Source organism: Sander vitreus, chromosome 13 (genome assembly GCF_031162955.1).
Source record: "Sander vitreus isolate 19-12246 chromosome 13, sanVit1, whole genome shotgun sequence".
Taxonomy (NCBI): Eukaryota; Metazoa; Chordata; class Actinopteri; order Perciformes; family Percidae; genus Sander; species Sander vitreus.
Window position 1 is genome coordinate 22573364 of NC_135867.1, and position 25198 is coordinate 22598561.

General features: G+C 40.2%; 3 protein-coding genes across 4 annotated transcripts; 2 read left to right on the plus strand and 1 right to left on the minus strand.

Annotated features, from left to right (window-relative positions):
- Window positions 1-289: 289 nt before the first annotated feature.
- p2rx5 (purinergic receptor P2X, ligand-gated ion channel, 5) lies at window positions 290-12421 on the plus strand. 2 transcript variants are annotated; one of them, XM_078266188.1, is made up of 12 exons: window positions 290-437; window positions 5635-5785; window positions 6033-6104; window positions 6236-6311; window positions 6627-6747; window positions 6931-7011; window positions 9037-9178; window positions 10132-10265; window positions 10380-10473; window positions 10565-10630; window positions 10803-10891; window positions 11007-12421. In XM_078266188.1, exons 1-12 carry the CDS (start codon window positions 307-309, stop codon window positions 11257-11259), a joined length of 1410 nt encoding a protein of 469 aa, XP_078122314.1. In that variant the 5' UTR covers window positions 290-306; the 3' UTR covers window positions 11260-12421. The 2 variants fall into 2 exon arrangements, with proteins under 2 accessions (XP_078122314.1, XP_078122316.1); XM_078266190.1 differs by having other exon boundaries at window positions 6663-6747.
- On the minus strand, window positions 12419-15991 carry emc6 (ER membrane protein complex subunit 6). The gene is made up of 2 exons (XM_078266191.1): window positions 15786-15991; window positions 12419-13219 (listed from the first exon to the last, which is right to left on the minus strand). The coding sequence occupies exon 2, from the start codon at window positions 13183-13185 to the stop codon at window positions 12853-12855; it is 333 nt and encodes a 110-aa protein (XP_078122317.1). The 5' UTR covers window positions 13186-13219; window positions 15786-15991; the 3' UTR covers window positions 12419-12852.
- Window positions 15992-16938: 947 nt separating this feature from the next.
- shpk (sedoheptulokinase) lies at window positions 16939-24923 on the plus strand. The gene is made up of 7 exons (XM_078265990.1): window positions 16939-17149; window positions 17258-17399; window positions 19213-19387; window positions 19494-19646; window positions 19820-19995; window positions 21003-21203; window positions 23444-24923. Exons 1-7 carry the CDS (start codon window positions 17012-17014, stop codon window positions 23836-23838), a joined length of 1380 nt encoding a protein of 459 aa, XP_078122116.1. The 5' UTR covers window positions 16939-17011; the 3' UTR covers window positions 23839-24923.
- Window positions 24924-25198: the final 275 nt, after the last annotated feature.

Below are 25198 nucleotides of genomic sequence, written 5' to 3' on the forward strand. Positions count from 1 at the left end.
TGGAAGATTGTGCTGAGATGTAAATGTCCTTATTTATCTGTTATTTTAATTTTATTATATATATATATATATATATATATATTTATTTATTTATTTATTTTTTTTACATGTTAAAAATAAACTATTACTACTACTACTATTATAAAAATAATAATAATAACATATCCACCGGTGGTCTTTTTAAGGAAACGGTGTCGGTGTATCGCAGCCCCTCAATGGGTTTGCCCGTTTTATGAGTGAAGCAGTTGTATAAATCAGCTGTGAGCCTGGAGCTGCTGGCTCACTCGGGTCTACTGTGCGGGAGGAATGGCAGGCTGGGGAGGCTTCTTCGTGTCTCTCCTCAACTACAAGACAGAGAAATACGTGATCGCCGAAAACAAGAAAATCGGGATATTATTTAGACTCTATCAACTGGCCGTGCTGGGATACATAATCGGGTGAGGTGCAATGCATGCCCTCTCTCTTCTCTTCTTTAGGCGTGTAATAAAGTAACCTTTTAGAAAGTGATTCACACAGTTAAAAATAGCTGAGCTTGCTGAAAAAGGGTTGACTTTGTGACTGTTAAAGTGGCAGCGCCGCAGAGTTTTTTAACTTTAAAAACAAATGTGTCTCAGGAAGAGTTATTGGTTGGTTAGCCTAATTAATGTGTCAAATTGGTGTAGAGAGAGAGAGAGAGAGAGAGAGAGAGAGAGAGAGAGGAAGTTATCTCACTGAGCGATGTCACGCTGATGGGAAACATGATGAAAAGTGAGCAGGTGACTGGGACAGTCGGTGCGAGGCTTGATAGTTTCTGGTTTGTCCTTTGAAACTTAATTGTTTGTTAAAGTTATTTCAAACTGCAAGATGGCAAATGTAGTGGCTGCAGTGTGGTGATAAAGTCCTATTCTTCTCTATGGCATGTAGCATATAGGCCGGGAGCCAGGTCCACTCCTCGGGATGTTTTTTGCTACCTTATTTTCACTATTATTTCCTATTAGGCCTATCTTATACCTTGGGCAATCACAAGTTGATAACGACCACCCCCAACTCGGCCCCGTTTGGTCTCAGGGGCCAAAAAACCTTTTTGGGAAAAGCTTTTGGCTGAATGATGTAACTGTGAATATTAAGATACTGCAGCTACATAAATGGTCATATAACCCTAAAATTAAAAAAAGGTTTTGGGGATTGCTGCCTTTTTGCTGTCAGAAATCACCCTCAACATACCCCAAAAGACAAAAGAAATGTCTGTCCGCCTGACAAATTGTCATCAAAAGTGATCATTTTCAAGCATTTTATTATAGATATCACTGCCTCAAATGTACATGAAAAACTTCCCAAGTTTATAAGCTTCAATTTACGTTGAAGATGACCTTCCTATCTAGAGGATTACAGCTGGTATAACCAAAGTTCTCCACTGTACCTCAGATCGGAGAAAACAGAACTTTCCAGCATTACCATTCCATATGGGATTAAGCATATTCTTTGCATATGAACAATATCTTAAACAAGAATTGAGACTATCAAAGTGTGGGGTCTGGGTGTCCTCCCCCAGGGTTATTTTGAGCACCAAAGACTAATATCCTGCATTCTGATACACTTGTATGCACCAATCTATGGTGGGAATACCTTTATTTATCATATGAGAAGGAAAACACAGATGATATTCAAAAAAATATCAAAAATATAATGGAATATAAAGCAGTAAGGGGGCTTTCACATCAGGGACCTGAGCCTGGATCACAAAAGTTGACCCCAAAGCAAAGCGTTAGTGTAGGCGGAGCGTTGGGGCCCGGTCGCTACGCACACACCACGCACTGCGCTCAGCGAGGAGCGGGTCAGCGAAAGATGAGAAAAGTCTCTCTGCATGTTCTGCAGCGTTAGTTTTGTTTACTGTCACATTACTCAACCCCGTATTTGTGAATACAAATATCTGAAGTGAAAGTTCTGTCACAAAAATATATGTTGTTTCGTATCATTGCACATTTTTTAAGTGGGTATATGGAAATCCTGGAGATTTCTTAGTGGGTATACTGCGTATATCTGCGTATCACGTAGACTACATCACTGCACTAACCAACCAACACCCTACCCCTTCATGTCACATCCTGAAGTTATTCAGCAAAGACAATTTGGAGGTAATTTGATCTATTTTTCTGGTTATAGAAAGATATTGATTCTACTGGGAGATTGGTGTCCTATATTTTTCTACATGTAAGGCGCCCACTCTACTTCTAGATTGATTCAAGTCAAACTCAGGGTCTGGGACATATTCTACTGGGATCTGTGGAATAACCAGTAATTATGAAGCGAGCCAACGTCATATCCTGACTGCCCATGCCAAAGGAGAGTTTGTAGAAGCCATGTGGGAAATGACAAGTGGCCGAGGCGAACATACAGAGAAGCAACAAAGAGATCTCAGACCACGTGGAATCACTCGGTCTGAGGAGCAAGTGCAGCAAACAGTACAAGCTTTTCAGAGTTTTATCAAACCATTTTTTTGGACTACTTTTTTTTTTAAAGGGCGTGCGCCCGTGAGCACCCACGGAGGAAAACATAAATCGGCGCCTATTGGTCTTGCTTGGTCTCCCAAATGGAACGGTCCGGACAAGGGGAGGGGGAGACGGGGGGGGGGGGGACCATGAGCCTCCTTGCTTTTATGCATAACAAGGATCTATCGGAGATCTACTCCAACTTTTGGACTAGCGCTCTCAGGATTGCACTTCCTCTGCCAGTCACTGTGGCTCAAGCAGAGAGGAGCTTTTCAAAACTAAAGTTGATCAAGTCATACCTGAGGTCAACCATGTCCCAGGAACGGCTCACTGGCCTTTCCGTCAGTATCAATCATTTATCAGGGGAGCAGATTTCATACGATAACATCATTGATGATTTTGCATCAAGGAAGGTCAGAAAGGTCAGGTTTTAGTTGTAGTTTGTGTTTTCTGTTCTTAGTGCTATAGTGTAATAATTAGATTTCTCTTTAGTGTGTTTTCACATTTGTGTGATGAAGGATGTGTGCTATTTAGAATATTTATTCTATATTTTATTTGCATATTATTCTTAATATTTTATATTATTGTTGCTCTTTGCTCTTGTTACATTTGATTGTATATATTTTTGGCACATTTATATATATATTTTATTATAACAACATAAGTGAAAGAGAAAATTATATTTCTCAATTGCACAAATCCTTCATTAGAACATTTGAAAAAAAAACACTTAAGAGAATCCAGTTACTTAACTATTGCAATTACAACAGGAAACACACTTTTTAATGTGCACAATCTCCACCTCCAACATTTTCAAAAGACAATGAACAAAATTATGCACAAAATATGACAGTATAAGTTATCAGAACTTAAAATATATACACTATAATATAGTAATTCTGCAAAATTATGCAATTTTGTTTGTTTGCTCGAAGGGGGTCTCGCCCTGGGTGTAATTCATTGTAGAACCACCACTGCAGCTCTTCTGGCCTTGCATGTGTTCACCTGTGCTGACTGCACTTAAGCATTCAAAGGCAAAGGGAAGGTCCGTCCGATAAAGATTCTTAATCAGAATTCAAAGTTTATTCAGTGAAGATGAGGAAGAGGAGGAAAATGATGATTGAGAGTTTATATTCTACACTAACACAATACACTAACACGACCAGTCGTCGAAGTACAGCATGGATAAGCAGCAAAAAGATCTAAGAACCAAAGAAATGTTTTCTATTTTATGTTTGAGCTGTATTTTAGTTTCGCCATTTGGCTGTAAAGAATGTTTACCTGTACAGGTTACTAACGTTTACTCAATTGAAGGTTGGCTTTTTGATAACAGACTGCACACTAGAGTCATCTTTATTCCTTGTGTTGCGAGGACTTTGTGGACTTTAATAAATCTCACATTTAGTTCATTAATGTGTGATTGTACCCTATGTTGCACCCTGACCCCAGTCCACCTAGGGGCATAACATTACTCATTTTTCATGCAATTCATATAGTATGGCAGTACATAAGTCTAGTCTCAACTCTTGTTTAAGATATTGTTCATATGCAAAAAAATATGCTTAATCCCATATGGAATGGTAATGCTTGAAAGTTCTGTTTTCTCCGATCTGAGGTACAGTGGAGAACGTTGGTTATACCCGCTGTAATCCTCTAGATAGAAAGGTCATCTTGGACTGAAATTGAAGCTTATAAACTTGGGAAGTTTTTCATGTACATTTGAGGCAGTGATATCTATAATAAAATGCTTGAAAATGATCACTTTTGATGACAATTTGTCAGGCGGACAGACATTTCTTTTGTCTTTTGGGGTATGTTGAGGGTGATTTCTGACAGCAAAAAGGCAGCAATCCCCAGAATTATTTTCTGCTAGTTTCCCCTATGTGTCAGGATACACCATGCAACATTTTTGGGTTATATGACCACTTACGTAGCTGCAGTACCTTAATATATTACTACTAGGTTACTACTAGAGCCCGACCGATAAAGGATTTTTAAGGCTGATATCAATACAAATATTTGGTGATTTAAAAATCCGATATTCCGATATATATCGGCCAATATATATATTATTTTTTTTTAAATCCAGAAACGCTAGTTAGTTATTTGTAGTTAGTTTAAAAACAACTTTTTTATTGTCACAACAGAACAGAGGAACATCAAAATATATTAAAGTTCTGATAAATAAAATGTATAAAAATACAAACTTAAGATATGAAACTTAAAGGGTTAAACACGAGTGTTGTCAACAGGGACGTTGTAGAGCGCCCACTAGTGGACAAACTATGCAACGCCAACACTCATATTATGGTTGAATGGTGTTTCTTCCATTTTTATTTTATTTTTTAAATATTCATTGATCGGCCATTATAAATGCAGATACCGATAGTTTGGAAAATACTACTACTTAGAATGAAGCTGAATATTTGACAGTTTATCCACTAACTTTGCTTTTACTGTAAACAACAATTACAACCATTTATCCAGTACTATCCAGTAACTAATCATTTGAACTGTTTAGCCATTACTTTTAGCTATTTGTTAAAACTTCTGTGCTCACTTGCTAACTAGTTTTCTCTTACATAACTGCAACATGTAGAGTTGAGGTGTTACAGTTGACTTAATGTCAATTTGTGGATATATTGTTTTTTATCACATCATAATTTCAAATTTTTCAAATTGCAGTAGTTGGATACAATCTTTCCGTGTACCCCCTGGCAGCTGCATTAGTACCCCCTGGGGTACACGTACCCCTGGTTGGGAATCACTGGCCTAGGCTACTGTACCTTATGTTCATATACACTGTTTTTATTGCCATGTTATGTGTCTGACACTTTTGCTCTTTTACTACTTTATGCTGCTGTCACCCCTAGATGTGTGTATATGCAAAATAGTTCAATAAAGTTCCAGTAGAGAGATGCATGAAATGTCTAGGATACATTTACACATTAACATTACTGCTTTCATCTGCCATGCTGATGAACTCACTTAATGACAGTTATAATGTGTGTGCTGTTAACCCCGGACCACATGGTCACAAACAGGCTCCTCAACAAGAAGGCATAGCATATGCTATACTGATGCATCATCGCACCCATGTTGATCATCAGAAATGTCAAGAAAACTAAACCATAATAAATTGTGAGGTTTTAAATGAATGTCTCAGGTGGGTGTTTGTGGTGAGGAAAGGTTACCAGGAGAGAGAAGAGGCCATCCAGACCTCAGTCATCACCAAGCTGAAAGGTGTGACACTGACCAACAGCTCAGAGACAGGGCTTCACCTGTGGAGTGCTGAGGATTATGTCATACCCCCGAATGTGAGTCTATCTATCTATCTAGAAAAAAAGGGAATCTTGCAGAATACCAATATTGATGTCAGAGCATTCCCCAATTACTCTCCTGTCAAGGGAGATTCTGAGGCTATTGCGTTATCTGCTTTAGTGGATATCATTAGCTTCAGCATCTGTCTCAACAGATTTAACAATATTGAACTTCTCAGGGGTGTAATTTGTTTAACCTTTTTGCTTCTCAGTCTAACTGTCTGGACCTAATTTTATTTTGTAGGGTGAGCAGGTGTTCTTCGTAGTAACAAATTACATTGAGACCCCCAATCAGAGGCTGGGGTACTGCGCTGAGGTGAGTATACACAGGACGGCGAATCTCATTATTGGCTTTTAATTGTGTTTGTTTTTTTTCTCCATCCTAATATGTAAAAATGACTGTGCCAAATTACCATGTCCACACGATTGCATTTTCATATCTCACAGAATTTCAAGGTGCCAAATGGACGATGTCAAAGTGACGATGACTGCGTGAAGGGGGAGACTGTCATAGCTGGTCATGGTGAGGATCATTCATTGCACTCAACTCAAAATCTGAATAGTTTTTAGATGTTCAATTACAGGTTTACATCATATTCATCTGTGGCTTGAGATCTTTCGTATTGGTCAGTGATCTTAAAACAATACTTTTCACATAGACCATATGAATCGCTAATGTCATGGTTTGGCTACTAATCCAAAGTCAGTGCTATCAGAAAGTTATTGAATTAAAAGAAAATGTTTACAACAATATTTTCTATTAGATGACTATAATACATTACACAAAATACCAAAAGTATTCCACTTTGTCTTATTTTAGCATAAACTCTCTTTTAAGCTCCACCCAGCCAAGAATCTTTGCTCTCTTCGTCAGGAATAAAGACCGGCTTGTGTTTAAACAGCACTGGGACCTGTCAGATTCAAGCCTGGTGTCCTGTTGAACACAGCCAGAGACCCACGTGAGACCCCTCCTCTCTTGCAGAACTTTGGAAATGTGCCATTTTGTGCTACTACACTGACACTCACCCTGATCCTTCACAGGGACTGAGATATTTCACAAGTTCTATTTATTACTAATGCAGCCTGTCAGCTCCACTTGGTTTGTTTTTATTCACACAGCTGCCTGTCTCTTTCACTTCCAGAGAGCCCTTACTGAGTGAGGCAGAAAACTTCACCATCTACATCAAGAATTTCATCCGGTTTCCAAAGTTTGAATTCTCTAAGTAAGTGGTGCTGATTGCTGGTGTGTCTATAGTGTTCAAAGCATTGTGACATACGTAGATCACTGAGTGAGCTGAAGGGGGATATACATATCCTAATGGCTGCTTTGAATAGCTTTACGGTGCAGAGAGCCTTCTATTTATACCAGCCTGTGCACTCAGGGAGACAGTGAAACAGTCATCTGAGATGTCCTTGACAGCGGGCCTTCCCCTGGACAGGTGTCCGATCAGACAGGGCTAGCCCATGGAGCTGTACTGCTGCCCTCTAGATTTCTAATTTTCTTTATTTAAAAGGGACAACGCACATTAATCAACATGAGCACAGAGTTCAACATGTAAATGTGCCAAATTTAGCCATGCAGGCTAATTTTCATCTGCAGTCCCCAGCAGGTTGATGGCTTAAAAGAAAAGAAATAGATAAACTACAGAAAAACAACACATATATACACATAAAACAAGAACACATACGCATAGACATGTAAAATGACACAACCACTATTCCAGATCATGACAGCTAGCAAGTTGATGGCATGAGAAAAATATAACACAAGAAGCCTATGAACACAGGTAAAAGTGCATAGATGCACATTAAAACACATTAGCATTTAAGCACAGACAAAAGCACCAAGCACCTAAGCACATACCGAAACACTACTAGTAGCGACAAACGCATTATTCTGGATTATGGCAGCATATTTGATTTGTCAATAACCAAAGTTTTATGGATTTGGAGAAGGATTTGTCATCTGTTCAAGTCCTGCAGGAAAGCTCAGAGATGCCACAAACTGCAGCTAATTCATCAGTCAGGATCTTATTCTAATTACACAGCCATCTCTCATGTGTTTCCTCACTAATCTTCATATGCTTATACTTAACGGTGATTGCCTGGTAATACAAATCCCTCTTAATGGGTGTTAATCAAAATGGCTGGCAACACTACACGACTTACAGTGTGACACCTCCAGTTATACACTCTAAGCCAGCGGACGTAATGGTGTAGGTTGATTGACATACACATACTGTATATATATGCTGCTGTTGGGTATGTGCGTGGTATGTGTGTGGTATGTGCGTGGTATGTGCGTGTAGAGGGAAACTTTCAAGCAAAGGTGAAGACCTTCACTCAAAATCCAAAGAATCAAATTCAGTCATGTTTAGATATCAGCTGTGTATTTTGACAAATTCTGCATATCTAAGCGGACAGTTCCGTAAGAAATAATAATATTAAGCTCCAAGTAAGAGATTGTAAGAGACGGTGCTAGAGCTGAGCCCCTTTCCTTTCACACATGCACTGCAAACATGAAAAAAAATTGAGCAGTAATGGTGTCTAAGATAAGCATTGAAAGGTCAAATATGACAATATGAGAAGTTGAGAGAATTCTGTGACTCTGAATTGGCAGGACAAGTTGTCTCTTAGTCTGTTTCCGTCTCTCCAGCACTACTTCTGCCACACGTGACAACCTGATCACTCCAACTTCTAACTCCTGTGGAAGGTTTACATGTTTTTTTCCTGAAAGGTTAAGAAAATCGGCACTTTAAATGGATAAACCCAGGGTGTGAACTATGGAGAGCCTTAATAAGGCATAACTCCCCTGGAAATTTGTGAAATTCCATGTGTTCTCTACTGGCTTGCCGTCACCATCAAAGCATGACGGTGCAATATCAAAAACTTCACTCATATGATCTCAAAGATCAGAAAAAAACGCCCTTACTCCCACTTTGTCTGGGTGCCGACTCACTCTGCAGAGTATACTGTGCCCTGCTTTAGTTGGCCGTATTGTATCATACTGTGATGAGGATGATGGTTTTGATTGCACGTTTGATGTGGTCATTAACTGATTATATATCAGATGTGCTGACATAAAAGCAAGGCACGTGCAAAAAAAAGTAAGCTCACCAAAAGCCATGGTATATTTCACACACTGGATAAACTAAACAATACCAATGTGAAATAAGACTGGTTTCCATAATTCCTGAAAATCGTACATATGATACATGTGCTAAATGTCTGCTGTATTTGCCTGTTAGGTCCAATGTTCTCGAAACGTCAAATGACAGCTACCTGAAAAGATGCTCCTACGACAGAGAGAACCACCTGTACTGCCCCATCTTCCGCCTCGGAGATCTGGTCAGCTGGACTGGGTATGACTTCCAGGACATGGCTGCTAAGGTACAAAGTTGAACATTGTGCTAATTAAGACTGTATGTGGGAGTGATTTCAATTAACTGGTTTCCTTACAGTAATTTGATAATAAACCATAATAGACCATCCCATTATACATCACAGCACAGACCTCCGCCTATCACACAATGCAGAGTGAATTTTTGATTATTCTGACACTACATGAATACAGCACTAACGCCCTCACGTTTTGATATTTGACTTATTGACGAATTGTTTGCTGCACATGTAACATAAGGCATACTGAGTGTCAGGATCCCACAGTTTTATCATTCTTCCTGGTGATGCCGCACATCTTGTTGCCTGTATTCACTTTTTCTTAAAGGCTTCGTTTTTCAGTTTGGCATCCCACCACACAGCAACCTTTCTGTTGCTTTATAGCACAGTGGTTCCCAAAAATGTTCACATCAAGGACCCATAAACTGACACAAATTAGACCACGGACCCCCATTTGAAAAGATTTCATCCCAGGGTCCCCCATCTGATAGGATTTCTGCTTTTAGATGTTGTATTACAGAAAGTGTATGAAACCCATGACCAAAATAATCATATAATCTGTAATTGTGTTACTTATGGATGGAATTATAGAGAAAACTAATTATTCCTGTTTTTGCTGTGGACCTTCTGGAACCCCCTAAAAGACCCCTGGGGGCCCTTGGAGCCTATTTTGGGAACCATTGTGCTAGCAGACGAAATTGACAAGGAGGCACCTTTACGCAATACAAAGTCAACGGAGAGTGATTCACATAATTCCCATTTTAGCTCCACCCACCTTCAATCTGATTAAAAGTCTGATCAGCCAGAAAGAAGGGTAACAAGACACATGAACTAGAGTTTAGAAGTTAAAGGAAACAAACATAAAGTGTGTCAACATAGCCAAGAGCTGCAGTAATGTGTGAGGCTGCACTCATATTCACAAAGCGACTGTTTTGGTCCACCAGGGTGGGTCTGTTGGTATTGTTATTGAGTGGAACTGTGACCTGGATAAGGACTCTACACAGTGTAATCCACAGTACAGCTTTACCCGTTTGGACTTAAAGTTGAACAAATCGGTCACATCAGGATACAACTTCAGGTATGTCCCTTCAGGCATTCAACAAGAAATAAACCTGTCAGCCCACTTCCTCCACTCTGTTTTCTAACCTGTTTTATTTTCATTATTTATCAACTGATTTTTTCCCCCCTACAGATATGCCAGGTATTACAAGGATCAAAATGGCGAGACCTTTCGCACTTTGTATAAGGTGTATGGGATTCGCTTCGATATAATGGTCAATGGCCAGGTACAGCTGTTTATGATTTTTCTAAGGGAAGTAGCCTACGTACATGATTCCGGAAATAAACTTGCAGTAAATGCCTGTTATTGTTTTGCAGGCTGGGAAATTCAATATTGTACCCACAATAATTGCCATTGGTTCGGGTGTTGCCCTGCTTGGTGCAGTGAGTAATTTACTAAGATATTATGTTGATGTGACTGTGGATAATTAGTGACATCTTAAGTTTGAAAAATGTCATATTACAGTGCTACTAGAGGGAAATGGATGTTCACAAGTAACACCAATAATGATGATTATCTGCAGCATGGGAAAATCCAGTTATTTTTTTCTTACAGGGAGCCTTTGCATGTGATATGATACTACTGTACATGATGAACACAAGCTCCTTCTATCGAGAGAGGAAGTTTGAAATCATCAACTTCAAGTATGACTAACTGTATTTACACAAACCTTGATGATGGGCCTTTTTAAATCAGCATTTTTCCCAACCTTGATTATCACATTTATTGGCACATTGTATGTATGTATGTATGTAACAGAAAAGACCCGACCAAAGCCAAGGATGGGAAGACAGGACATCGTGAAAGGAGATCCAGGAAACCAGCTGCAGAGAAAGAGGCCGCCAACTCCAATAAAAACCCAGAGGAAACTGAACCAACTGCAGAGAGCCAGCTGCCTGCGGACAAACAGGGTCCCACCATTCCACGCAACACAGGACAGCGATACTCTGCCCTTCTCTCTCCCCAAGGTGCAGAGCCAAGGCCTCATATCACCTTCGCTTCACAAAATTAAGATTGCAGCAAGAGCAAGGCAAATCACCTGCAGTGGTCTGCCAGAGGTAGAACCAAAAGTCGGACCAATGTCCATTTCTCACCTACTGGTGAGACTGGACAGCTGGCATGCCACTAGCTTGAGTGATGCTTGACCTGACTAAAGATATGTTGGTCCAGAGAAAAGGGAATGTGCAGGTGGGCCAGGAAGCTGATGTAGAAATACACAGAAAGGTGGTTTTCAGTGGCTGGGTCAGGGTCCAAAGCTGGGATGTGGGAGATTACAACAGGTCCATAAATAATGATATGCAAAAGTGCTGTGGTAATGCTGATGCAATTAGCAGAGAGACATCAAATGATTCATCTAAGACTTAAAGTGAATTGCCGAATATTTTCAGATTACTGCTTTACAAATGCAAGTAATTTATTGTGTCTTTGTTTCATGTCACAAAATCAATACTTAATAGCTTTTTTGGGCTGTTGATCAGACTAATTAAGCATAATTTCCAGTTTGAGTAACATATGATGGGCCTTAGTTTTTATTTTTGCCATTTATGGACTAAGGTATAAAAATCCCAAAATGTGCTAAATTTATCCATCTATGAACTTCAAATGTAGGATTGGATTAGTAAAATACACTGGATTTATAAGCTGTAAAATGATTTTGGCTAAATCAGTTTGGAAAGTACCTTTTGAAATGATTTTGTATGCATGGATTCAAAGAGAAAACGTTAAAAAAAACTGCACTTTGATAAAAAAAAGTTAAAAAAATGAAATGTGTGAACGGTCTTAATGGTTGGTATTTCAGTCATGTACCTGTTGTGACAGGAATTCAGGTGTGCTGTTAAACACTGCCGATGCGTTTCCTCCTGTATGTTGACGCTGACATTGGCCATGCAACGGCTACAACACAATCTTATTCACAATATAATTTACTTGTGAAGCTGTGGAATACAGTCGTGATGTGCTACGAGACTACTGCGGGTGGACAAGTTCACTGCTGATGTACTGGCTGATTGGTAATGAATGGTGCAAGACATTTAAGTGCATGGTCTCCTCGTTTGTTCTTGCAGTTACTATTTATCAAATGGTCTGTTTTGTTGGAAACAAATGTATTTGTCATTTTTATTTCATGTCAACAAATGAAACTTCCTAAAAGACAAACTGATTAATAATACATCCAAGTTGTAAAGAGGTATTTATTTATTTTGATCAGTAATCAGACTTATAATTTAACCATAGTATTGTACATGAAATGTAATGAAAAGTGCTTCCAACTTGTAATCTGTTTTGCTCTGTTACACTACAACCTACTCTACAACTTACATTAACATAACTGTGGTCATCCTGGTATGGATGATACCGAGCACTGAGTGGGACTTACAGGTTAAATAAATTCATAGTCACTATGTATTAGTCACTATGTGTAGCAGGAAAGAAAAGAGAATATTTGATTCTGCATACTATAATTATTGAACAATCTGCCATTTAATCAACAGTTCATAATGGAAGAAGTATTTTACTAATGGCTTATCTACAAACAGCAGGACAGACAAATAAACAGTTTATGTAACATTAGATAGGATTAATTCAGGATTATTTATGGTAGGTCATGTTAGTACACATGCACCATTCCGTAGAGGAAAGTCCAGAACAGGACATAAGTGAAAAGACCTCCGACGAGGCCCCCGGTGAAAAGCAGCCGCCGTGATTTAAAGCATTTGTTCCATCGCCGTCCGGCCTTGATAATGAGCAGCAGAGAGAGGAGAAAAGAGGCGAGGAAATAAAAAATGAAGCCATACAGTCCAGTCAGCCCGAGGATGCCAGCTGTTGCTCCGGACAGAGCGGACACAGAGGTGCGGCAGTAGTCCAGGACGCCGGCGTTTCCCCTCACAGCTACTTCGCTGATGAACTGTGGTCCCTCACGCTTGGCTACAACTCCTGTCATCTTGGCTCTGGTCAGCTATCACAGGAAGGTGCTCCTGATTCAGGAGAGATGCAGAAACAAAAATAGACACATTTACTCAAATGACCCTAAACCCAGTACAAAGGTACTGTTTTCAAACACTTTGTTTTACTCATTTACTACATTTATTTCACATATACAGTTGTGGCCAAAAGTTTACATACAGTTGTAAAGAACATGTATGTCATGGCAGTTTGAGTTTCCAATAATTAATTCAACTCCTATTTTTCTGTGATGGAATCATTGGAGCACATACTTCTTTGTCACAAAAAACTGTCATGAAATTTGGGTCTTTTTTGACTTTTTTTATGGGTCTTTTGAAAATGTGACCAAATCTACTGGGTCAAAAATATACATACAACAACCTCAACGATCAATTGTGGTGATGTAGAAAGTTATATCAATCAAATTTCCTTTGTGACATGACCTCTTTAACTTCTCACGAGTGATTATGATTGACTACAGCTGGTGACATCTCTGAGCCCATTTAAATAGGGCTCATTTGATACACTCATTAGACTCAACCACAAACGGCGAGGGCAAGTCTAAGGAGTTCAGCACGGATCTAAAGACGCAGATTATTGACTTGAACAAGTCAGGAAAATCACTTGGAGCCATTTCAAAGCAGCTACAGGTCCCAAGAACCACTGTGCAAACAATTGTTTGTAAGTATAAAGTGCATGGCACAGTTGTGTCACTGCCACGATCAGGAAGACCACGCAAGCTATCAATTGTTGCGGAGAGAAAATTGGTCAGGATGGTCAGGAGTCGACCAAGAACCACCAAAAAGCAGGTCTGCACTGAATTAGAAGCTGCTGGAACTGTCAGTGTCCACAGTTAAGCGTGTTTTACATTGCCATGGGCGCAGAGGCCGCCGTGCAAGAAGGAAGCCCTTGCTCCAGATGCGGAACCTTAAGGCTCGACTGAAGTTTGCTTCTGATCACATGGACAAAGACAAGGCCTTGTGTAAGAAAGTTCTGTGGTCAGATGAAACAAAAACCGAGCTATTTGGCCACAATGACCAGAAGTATGTTTGGAGGAGAAAAGGTGAGGCCTTAATAAATAAACCCCAAGAACACCATACCCACCGTCAAGCACAGCAGTGGTAGTATTATGCTCTGGGACTGTTTTGAAGCCAGTGGAACTGGTGCTTTACAGAAAGTGAATGGACTAATGAAGGAGAATTACCTTCAAATTCCTCATGAAAACCTAAAACCCATCAGCCAGATGGTTGGGCCTTGGACGCAGTTGGGTGTTTCAACAGGACAATGACCACAAAACAAACATCAAAGGTGGTAAAGGAATGGCTAAATCGGGCTAGAATTAAGGTTTTAGACTGGCCTTCCCAAAGTCCTGACTTGAACCCCATCGAGAACATGTGGAAGAAACAAGTCTGTGTCAGAAAGCCAACACATTTAGCTGAACTGCACCAAATCTGTCAAGAAGAGTGGTCAAAGATTCAACCAGAAGCTTGTGGATGGCTACCACAGACGCCTGATCGAACCAAATAACATTGCTGTATGTATATTTTTGACCCAGTAGATTTGGTCACATTTTCAGAAGACCCATAATAAAGTAAAAAAAGACCCAAATTTCATGACTGTTTTTTGTGACAAAGAAGTATGTGCTCCAAAGATTCCATCACAGAAAAATAGCAGTTGTATTAATTGGAAACTCAAACTGCCATAACATACATGTTCTCTACAACTGTATGTAAACTGTTGGCCACAACTGTAGACTAGTTACTTTGCAGATCAAGATTTGAGATAATCAAAATGTTATAATCCAGTCCACCTCTACCAGCTAAATGCTGCAGAAAAAATACTTACACCCGGAAAAACGATCTCACACAAATCTAAACATTTGTATTAACACACATTACTGTATCAGTAACAATATTACTATGACATAACACTGACAGGGCCATTGCTACCTAATGCTTTTAATATTGATATTTGATGACAGTATAATGCTTAAATAAATAAATACATTGCTGAATGCTGGACCTTTACTTGGGAGTATTTTTACACTGTCGTATTATTAGGAATTGTTTAATGAATCTTAATGCCTATTACAATAATGGAACGCAAGGTAATTAGGCTACTATATTAGAAAAGCTCATATGTACAGGTCTTACAGTTATCACTGGGTCTAAGGTTAACGTACCTTAATGCAGTCATTTGAGAGGTATTCATATGAACCACAATTTGACTAAAAAGACAAAATATCAAACATCTCAATGCACTAAAGCCTCTAAATATGAGTGACAAAGAGAGAAGCTGTCGGTCAGCCTTGGCCGATGTAGCTAAGCTTAAATAACGTTAGTTACTGACCACAATAAATCCCAGTAGCTAGCTAGCTAGCTAATATCTCCCAACATAAAGCGTTGTTCCGGTGACAAAAACACGCACATAAAACACAAGAAAAAGAGAAAAACGGACGAGACTCTAATCAGTAGAGCCTAATTCTTTTTAACTAAATGCAGAACTGTTAGCTAACCCTTAGTAGCCTATGGCGCTAACATCCTAGCATTGCTAGCTAGCTAGTTCTCCTCAGGACGGTAACTGACGACAGATTCTCACCGGAAATATACGCAGAGACTCGTCAGCTCCTCACAGCGGGATTATAAAAACATAATCTGCAAGAGCAACTTCAAAAACTTGGATATTAGGTTGTTTTTAAGGAATGTCAACTGATAAGACACGGAAACAGCACATTCATTCTCGTTTGGATAACACTCCTAGGAAAGAGACGGCCATGTTCCTTCGCAGTGCATTGTGGGAACAGGGTAATGATCAGGTGACAATGGGGTGCGTTCTCAGTCCATTAAGAAGTGGGAAATCCTATCAATTACGATAGGGGGGGGGGAAATACTTTCAAGCTTAATCACTGTTAATCACACCCAACAGAGCAAAGCTAAAAATCAAAACAGCAGGAAACAAATTTAAATTGCTTTTACTATTAAAATCATTTATTTTTTATAATTTCTGTCCAAATTTCACCGACATGCTGTAGCTTTAGCTGTAGCACAGGTAATAACATTTTATTCTGGGCCACATACGTTTTGTTTTCTCTATTTTTTCCTCCCAAAATCTATATCTCATAGACTATTAAAACCAATAAACAATAAAGTACCCCGGACAGGCAATCCACCCTTATCACAGTAAATATTTTGCCTTGTGAGTCATTTAAAGAAGCACACATAGGCCTCAGACTAATGAAATAAGTAATGACTTCATTCATTCAGTGAGCCGGGATACACAACAGACCTGGCACTGGGCTCCACACTCTAATATACTTTTAACATTGTGCTCTGCTCTCCCTATTTCCTGTAATTGTGTCACCATTTTTTTGCCTTTCCTGTGTACATTTTCTGCATGACACAAGGACATGCTCAACTGTTTCAGCCTCCTGGCACAAATCACAAAGACCCATTGGATGTTTTCCTATAATGAAAAGTGTACTGCTGGGGTTGCTGTCTGCCCAATTCTCAGCCTGCCTTCTGTTACTTGCTCTTTCCGTTTTGTTCCCCTACTTCTTTACATTTCTTCATTTTTGGATTGAGTGAAAATGTCTCCCTTTTATTGCGTTATCCCAATGCTGATTTACCTTTCTCCACACTATGCCTTTTCTCTCTGATTTTGATCCTTTCTCTCTAGAGCTTAGCTGTGATTTGCAGTATTTTAGTGATGGAACTAATCGGTTAGGAGTAGTCCCCTTCCCCTTGAACGCAGCAGGGTTGACTTTGCCTTGTTGTGATGATGCCACCAACACCGTACAGCTGAGTGCCAACGTTTAATCAGCAGCAATGTCTACCTATATCCTGGGTGTAGATGTGGGCACCACGTCGGTAAAAGCGGTTTTATTTGAAACTGGCTCCAGATCGGTGGCTGCGAGTCACGCTTTGCCAACTACGTCTGATATAACCGACCATAGCTTGATAAAGGTGAGTTCACGTACCGCACAACTTCACAATTCAACTAAGCAATATGAACAGTGCTGTGTGTTTGATCCGAGTGTAACGTTAACCTGGCTACGTGTCCATGCCGCGCAGGCGAAAGAGCAGGAAACTGGCCGGATCATAGACACTCTGAACCGGTGCCTCGGCCTGCTGCCCAGAGACAAACTGCAGCATGTCATCCGCATCGGGCTGTCCGGACAGATGCACGGAGTTTTATTCTGGAAAGCGAAGAGCGGTAAGACTACTACCTGCCTCCTGCATGCATGCATGCACGCTCTTGCATTTCACAAAGTGTGCTAGCGTTGTGAAGCAACGGCTGTGAACATGTTTGAGCAGGAAATAAACTTTTATTTTCATTCTTAAAGTCATTTTGAAGTGTTCAATTTAGAGAGGACCGTCAAGACATCGTAACTAGAGATTATTTTCAGACCAAGTTACTTTGATGGTCCTGGCCCCCAACATGAACACACATGTGCAAAACACTTGTAATTACAACCAGAATAGTGTTTATGCAGATGAAGTAAAAAATAAATAAATAAATAAATAAATAAATAAATCAAGAACCATGACCCTGGAATAAAGAGGGGCCTCAGTTCAGAAGAATACAGGACCTATATGCCATAAAGCCCTCAGGCTACTGCAGTGTCTGTTCTGGTATGTAGGAGCCAAATTCCTCATCTCAGAAGATGGAATTAGGGTTTAGTAAATGGGTTTATTATTATATTTCATCACGGAAATCCAATATAGAGCCTTGCCTGGGGTTACTTCCCTTTTTTGCCTGCCTTTACCACTTCTATAATGTATAATATAAGGACAGCCAGCCAGAGCTCAGGTAGGCTCCAGTGAGAACGCTAACAAACCGGTGTGTGTGTGTGTGTGTGTGTGTGTGTGTGTGTGTGTGTGTGTGTGTGTGTGTGTGGTACAAAACATACTGTGCAATAAAAAACATACAATCCAATGTAATTGCAATTAATGTTGTTAATCATTCAAATACGTCGGATATCTATCGTCTTTCTTTCGGAGTGTGTCTAACTGCATACATCTTACCTGGGGTTTAAGATAAAGATTTAGATTGATTGTCCCAGAGGGATATTTGTTTCCACAGTCAGTAAGGCAAGTTTGGCCTATAGGATTGCCTTTAAACTATATTTGGCCAAGAAGCTCTTTAATCTTATGATCCCTGGAAGGGCCCCAATATAAGGGTCCCACATCACACTCTCGTAGCTCTTTGAAACTTTTCCAAAGAGCTACATTAATAATATATTTCATGCATTCCGTTTTTCTCTTACATATTGAAAATAAAATGGTTATACTACTGGATCTCACGTTTGAGTAGCATTAGTGTTTCAGTATATATTATATGATGCATGCACACTGTTAATAAGAGCCGAAAGATCATTCACAGTTTGATTGGGACAACAGTTCCCGTAATGTTTAACCAGACCACAGGCTTTACAAAAAACATTCAGCAGTAATGGCCATGGGGATCAATAAGAGAGTGACGTTTTCAGACTGCTGAATTACACTAGAGCTACAACAATTCCAAATGTAATAATTGTTACAGGCCTAAATTACACTGATTCTCCAGTCTGTAACACAGATGACCTTTTTTAGGATGCTTTTTGAAAATGAATTGAGGAGTTGGGCAGTTAAAGGTACTGAATTTTTCTTATAACTGACAACTGGTTGGTCCGTTGTAGTTATTTTACAACTATGCTGCTCTGTCTCCATATCTGAAACTGACAACGAACAGTACTGAATCTGGATAGTTGGATATGACCAAGATAATCTCATTCATACACGCATCAAGTCCGCGGATATATTCATACACAAGATTTCTTACTACAGCTTCAAGTGTATTAACTCGTGCAGACACAAACCTCTCACTAGCACTACACCATCTAGGCCTTTTTAAGTAGTATTCTCAAAGCATCATTATATGCTACCTGTAATCTTCTCATGCTTCCCTTCTGGAAAGTTTTTGTAAAGTCAGATATAACTTATCTGGTCTGCTGTATTGTTCCATGTCTCTTGCCCCTCTCTCGCAGGTTGTGATTGGTCCAAGAGGGATTTCTTCACAACCACAGACACCAGTCAGCTGATCACCTGGCAGGATGGGCGCTGCAGCAGTCACTTCCTGTCCTCACTTCCAAAACCAGATTCACACATCAGCGTGGCCACTGGGTTTGGCTGTGCAACAATCTTCTGGTACATGAGACACAGGTCAGCATGCACTTTTAAAAAAACAAACAAATCTCATGTACAGCTTACTGCGCCACTTGGTTTTGTGGTATGAAAGTGAACTTCAAGATGCGTGGTTTCACTGCAGGCCTGAGTTCCTTGAGGACTTCACAGTTGCAGGTACCATCCAGGACTATGTGGTTTCCATGCTGTGTAGTTTGGATGGGTGTGTGATGACGCCGCAGAATGCAGCCAGCTGGGGCTTCTTCAACACCTCCTCCAACCAGTGGAACATAGACATGTACTGTATAAAGAACTTCCTTTTTAGGTCAAGTACTAAATGCATGAAATATGTTCTATAGTTTGTGCATGCTTGGTGTTAAACTGAAATCACTAATCACTTTGGCAGTGTAAGCTTGTAATGAACTGTTGTTATGTGTAACAAGCTATTGTGGGTGTGTGTGCATGCTCTAGTCTGAAGGGTGCCGGCTTCCCTTTGCACCTGCTTCCTCAGTGTGTGCCATCTGGTGGCTTGGCGGGACAGACGTGCTCTGACTGGCATGGTATCCCTGCTGGTACGCCAGTAGGGGCTGCCCTGGGAGACTTCCAGAGCTCTGTCTACTCCTGCATGAGTGCGCAAACAGATGCAGGTGAAACAGGAAGTCCAGTCCTTTCACTCAGAGCCAGGATTACACTTAATGCAGTGAATGCATACAGACACTTAGACTGTACATGCACTTCAGATGAAAAAAATCCATCGCATCCATTAGACTTCTACTTTTGCAGTACTGATAGTTAGGGGTGGGACAAAATATCGATACAGTAATATATTGTTGTCCTTCTTTGTGCGATGCGATAATCATATGCTGGTGCCAAATATCAATATTTTAATTAATAAAATGAGACGCTCTAAATAGATTTCCCTGCTCCCAGTGTCGTTACTTTATGGCTTCTCGGGGTGGCGCTCAACACATGAATGAGGAAAACCTGAACATAAGTTAACTAGCCAAAGAGGAAGGGGTTTTCAATGGGATGGCAGACAGGAGTTTGAAAAAAAAAAATGCCCCAGCCACATTTAAGTCCAAAGTCTGGACCCATATGTGCTCTATAGTTCTGAAATTTTAATTTACAGACTGAAAAACTTGTGCTCCAGAATTGTGCTGTTTTCTAACAGTTTGTACTTGCAGTGAATAAAGAGAATAAAACCTGCACTTAACCTTTTCACGGGAATTTTCTATTCATAGTTAGACCAATATCATGATAGGATTGTGTAGCAATATATTGGTTATCGCAGAATTGCTGTATCGCAATATTATCGGTATTGTGAGCCATGTATTGTGTATCGTATCGTGAGGTACCCTGAGATTCCCACCCCTACTGATAATGCTTCATTTTACTGTAGTTAACAGCAAAAGGAACAATAACAAAGCATGAGAACGGTTTAACATTTGAATAAAAAAGACTCAACAATAACAAAAAGTACACGGCAGTAAATACCATGTCTTAGTTTGTACTCATTATGTTTGAGCACACACAGAAAACAAATGCATTGTGGATCAGATGTGATCCTGCCATCACTGTGTCTTGCATGTCTTGTTTGGAGCTGGTAGTTCATATACCTTAGATGACAGTTTGTATCTTTATCCTAATTTCTCAGTTCTTAACATAAGCACTTCAGCCCAGCTGACCTTCGCCATGCCAGCTGATTTCAAACCTCCAGATTCCCCTCAGCCTGCCTCCTCAATCTCCTACTTCCCCTACTTTGAGGACTCGTACTTGGCGGTGGCGGCTTCACTCAACGGAGGGAATGTACTTGCCACTTTTGTGGAGATGCTCACTTCCTGGATGAAAGAGCTCGGTATGTATTTTAAAGTGCTCATATTATGCTTTTTGGCTTTTTCCCTTCCCTTAATGTGTTATATATCTTTTTTGCGCACGTTATAGGTTTACAAAGTGAAAAAGCCCAAAGTCCACCCCAAAGGGACTTACCATCTCCAACAGAAAACACTGTTCACAAACTGCTCCAAACAGCTCTATTGTAGTCCAGCCTTTACTTCCGTGACGAACGTCACTTTGTAACACACGTTATAATGCTCGCCTAGCTGCTAGTGTGGCACTCCCTCGTACTCTGCTTCTGACTGGCTAGTAGTCCTTACCTAGGTACTGTGCATGTGCAACTCTCAACAAAGATGGAACAGAAGTGAGATGCCTCACTCTGTAGCTAAAACAGAGAGCTCAACACACAGGGTGAAAAGAGGAGCTGCAGCAACGTGCAGTACAACAAAAATATGGTGTTTTTTGAGAATTAAACCATGTAAACCTATTCTGACATAACCTCTAAATACAATTATGAACCTGAAAATGAGCATAATATGAGCACTTTAAGCCATGCTAGTATTGTAGCTCTAGGGGCAGCAGTGTCAGGTTACCACTTTGGTCCAAACATATTACAGCTATTGAATAGATTGCCATGTTATTTGGTGTAGGAATTCCTGGTCCCCGAAGAAAATATTCCTAATGACTCTGGTGATCCCCTGACTTTCCCTCTAGTGTCACCATTAAATGGCATTTGTGGTTTTTGCGGGAAATGCCTCAAGAACTATTGAATTGATTGCCATGAAGTGTTAACTTCCTGAAATTAACACAGTGTCAAATGCGGGTGAATTTTGCCATTGGTAGGTGAAACTGTCCATCTACCGGCCTCCTTGGCGTGTAGCTAATGAGTATTGAGTGATTCATCAGGTTGTTGTGATATTTCAACCAAGTTCTCAGATTTGAGCTTAAAAATGTTGCGACACATTACTGGGGTGAATAGGCCGGCTGGAACAAAGCAACCAACAAAAAGATGAGGATGATTCAAAGAAAAGTTAAATAATACCTTTTATTACCAAGTGAACAGTTTGCGACAATGGCAAGGTTCGTGAGTGGCTGATTTATGACAGCAGTACAGAACAAATGTACTGCAGTGACTGTCGTGTGTATGGCTCAGAGAAATCAAAGTTAAATCCTTTTGTAATCGGGACTAAAAACTTAAAATTAAAAGCGATTTTAAGGAGCACAAGTCATCAAAAAACCACCTACACACGATAACATACACATGGATTTTAAAACCCATCTGCCACAGTGGCTGGTGGCCAAATAAGTTCAGGCCCTGGTTGTACACACATTCATGTTCCCCTCAGGATAAATTGTAATCACTTCAGTGATCCTTTTGACTTTTCCTCTAGCACAGAGATCTTTAACAGGGGGTCCGGGACCCCTAGGGGGTCCTCAGAGTTACTGTAGGGGCCTCCAAATTATTGTAATTTTTAGGAAGTTTTCTTTCAAAAACAAAAATTTCTTAACATGAATCCAACAAATATTAGCAAATATAAATCAGCCTTTTTGTGAAAAAAGTAGTAGGGTCCCTGATCCGTCTCTTTCAGCTAAGGGGTCCTTGGCTTTAAAAAACGTTGAAGATTCTGCTCTAGCACCATCATCAGGTCAAACTATAATGTGTCCAATATTTTGGTTTATGACCAAATACCTGCAAAAGCAATGACATTCACATCAGCTGCAGCTGTGTTTAGTGCAAATCAGCCAATGTTAGTACGCTAACATGCTAAGCTAAGATGGTGAACAACATGGTCAACATTATACCTGCTAAACATCAGCACGTTAGCATGCATTTTAGCATTTGGCTCAAAGCCAGTCCAGGGTTTTTTCTACCATTTATAAGGTTTTGGTGCAGCACCCAAGCCGTTTTGGACAGAACCCAAGTCGAATGAATGGAAAATCAGTGTGAGCATTAAAACTAACTAAATGACTTCTCTCAGATCTATTGATTGTAGTTGGTCCCCAGTGGACTTGCTAAGCAAGTTTTTGCCTTCAAGCTTTTTGAGTGTTATTTATTTATTAGCTAGCTTTTCCAACAGTTTAGACAAAAATATGGTGATGATAATTGTCCAAAATTATGTGGAATTGCATTTTTTTTGAGGGAGGACCCCTAAACCCTCTGCCAAATACGTGCGCCTAGTCTTCCACAAACCTAGGGAAAACACTGCATTATTTAATTTTATTATCCAAATGTTAAATTGCTCCTCTCGTGGTCTCTCACAGGTGCGGAGATGAGTGATTCCTGCTTATATGAGAAGCTGATTCATAGCGCCCTGAATCAGGAAACGAGCGACCTGAGGGTGAGTCCCACTATCCTGGGAGAGAGGCACGACCCTCTCTGCCTGGGTCGGGTGACCAACATCTCCACTACCAATCTCTCTCTGGGTCATCTGACCAGGGCACTGTGCCGCGGAGTCCTGGACAACATCACGTCCATGATGTCTGCTGAACGTCTGCAGCAGGCGGGGGTCCGCAGGATTGTGGGCAGCGGGAGCGCCATCGCCCGCAATGAGGTGCTAAGGCAGGAGGTGGAGAAGGCGTTTCCTCAGCCGGTGGTATACGGACAAAACGCAGACTCTGCTGTTGGCGTGGCCATGGTCCTCTGTGACCTTCTGTGAAAGTAATCCACAGGGGAATCTCTGTCAGTTTACACGATTGATTGAGAATTTTGCACATCGGAGTACCTTGTCAAATGGCATTGCTTTGTTTAAGAAAAGAACAATCAGAACATGTTTTGCTCTCTGTAACTAAAAGCAAATGATGTGTTTGCCAGGACGGGGATCAACAGACTTGTGTAAAGTGTATTTGTTTTCAGATAACCTGATACTACAATAGAGATTTATAGCATAACACAGAGGTGACATTTTGCAAAGATGCTCATCATTTATCAGAAAAAAATCTACTGAAGAGCTAATTTTTTCTTTTAAAAAAAACTCCATTCTGCTATCGTTTAGCTTTACAGCTGTTGGTTTCCGCACCAAGAATTGAATGTGAAAAGTTCATGCTCTTTCCCTGTTTTGCTGGAAGGCATCATATAAAATCCATGAAGTAGATCGAAATCACAGCGCTGCTGGAATGCTTTGAAGACTACAGATTAAAGATCACAGACTTATGATACATAACGGGATCAGGGCGCTTCTTTAAATAAAACCCACAGCTACTGAATGGTTCATCAGCAAGGCCAGTGAAATGAGGTGTAGCAACTATTAACATGTTAGCATTCAAGCAGAAAATAGGCTATCAAGGAAATGCCTTTTCCTCGTGTATTACTGTCATTTTCTCAGGGTTTCTATGTCGTTGCATGCAAGGAGCTGGTTTTCTTTTAACTTCCATTTAGGCCTATGTCATTGAGTCTAAAAAGATGTCCCCACATTAGCCTGAGCCTAGGATAGAGTAAGACACTGACACTGTCAGGGGTCCTGTGTGGAATGAAAAGAAAACTTAAAGCTTTAGTGCGTAACTTTTTGATATAAATGAATGTCCGTTACATTCAAGCCATTGCCAAATGAGTTGCTACAAAGCTAATTAAGACTATCAGCTCCACACTACACAACTCTCTCTGTATTTCTCAGTATGACTATGTTCAGTCGTCTGGCGACTTTCCCGCACAGAAGCTCGAGTGAAGATAATTACCTCTTCTGAAGAGTCCATCATGTTTTTTTAATCCTCTGTGTCCTCTTTGGCTACTAGCAACTGTGTGTGTGTGTGGTGGGGACGTGCACGATCACGGAAGGCTTGTATCATGTGGACGAGCCGACAGTGTTGTTGTCATTACTCATGGGGGAGACAGAAACTACACACTATAGTGCTATATCTATACTATAGCTATTTAAGTGAAATATAGTTAAGACTAAGGGTGATAATCACAAAACAATATTACATCGATTCTTTGGACAATATGAATGGACGATAGCATATTTGCTAATGTCACAAAGTCTGCCAAGATACGATTTTGATTAAATTCAAATCAGGGCCCTG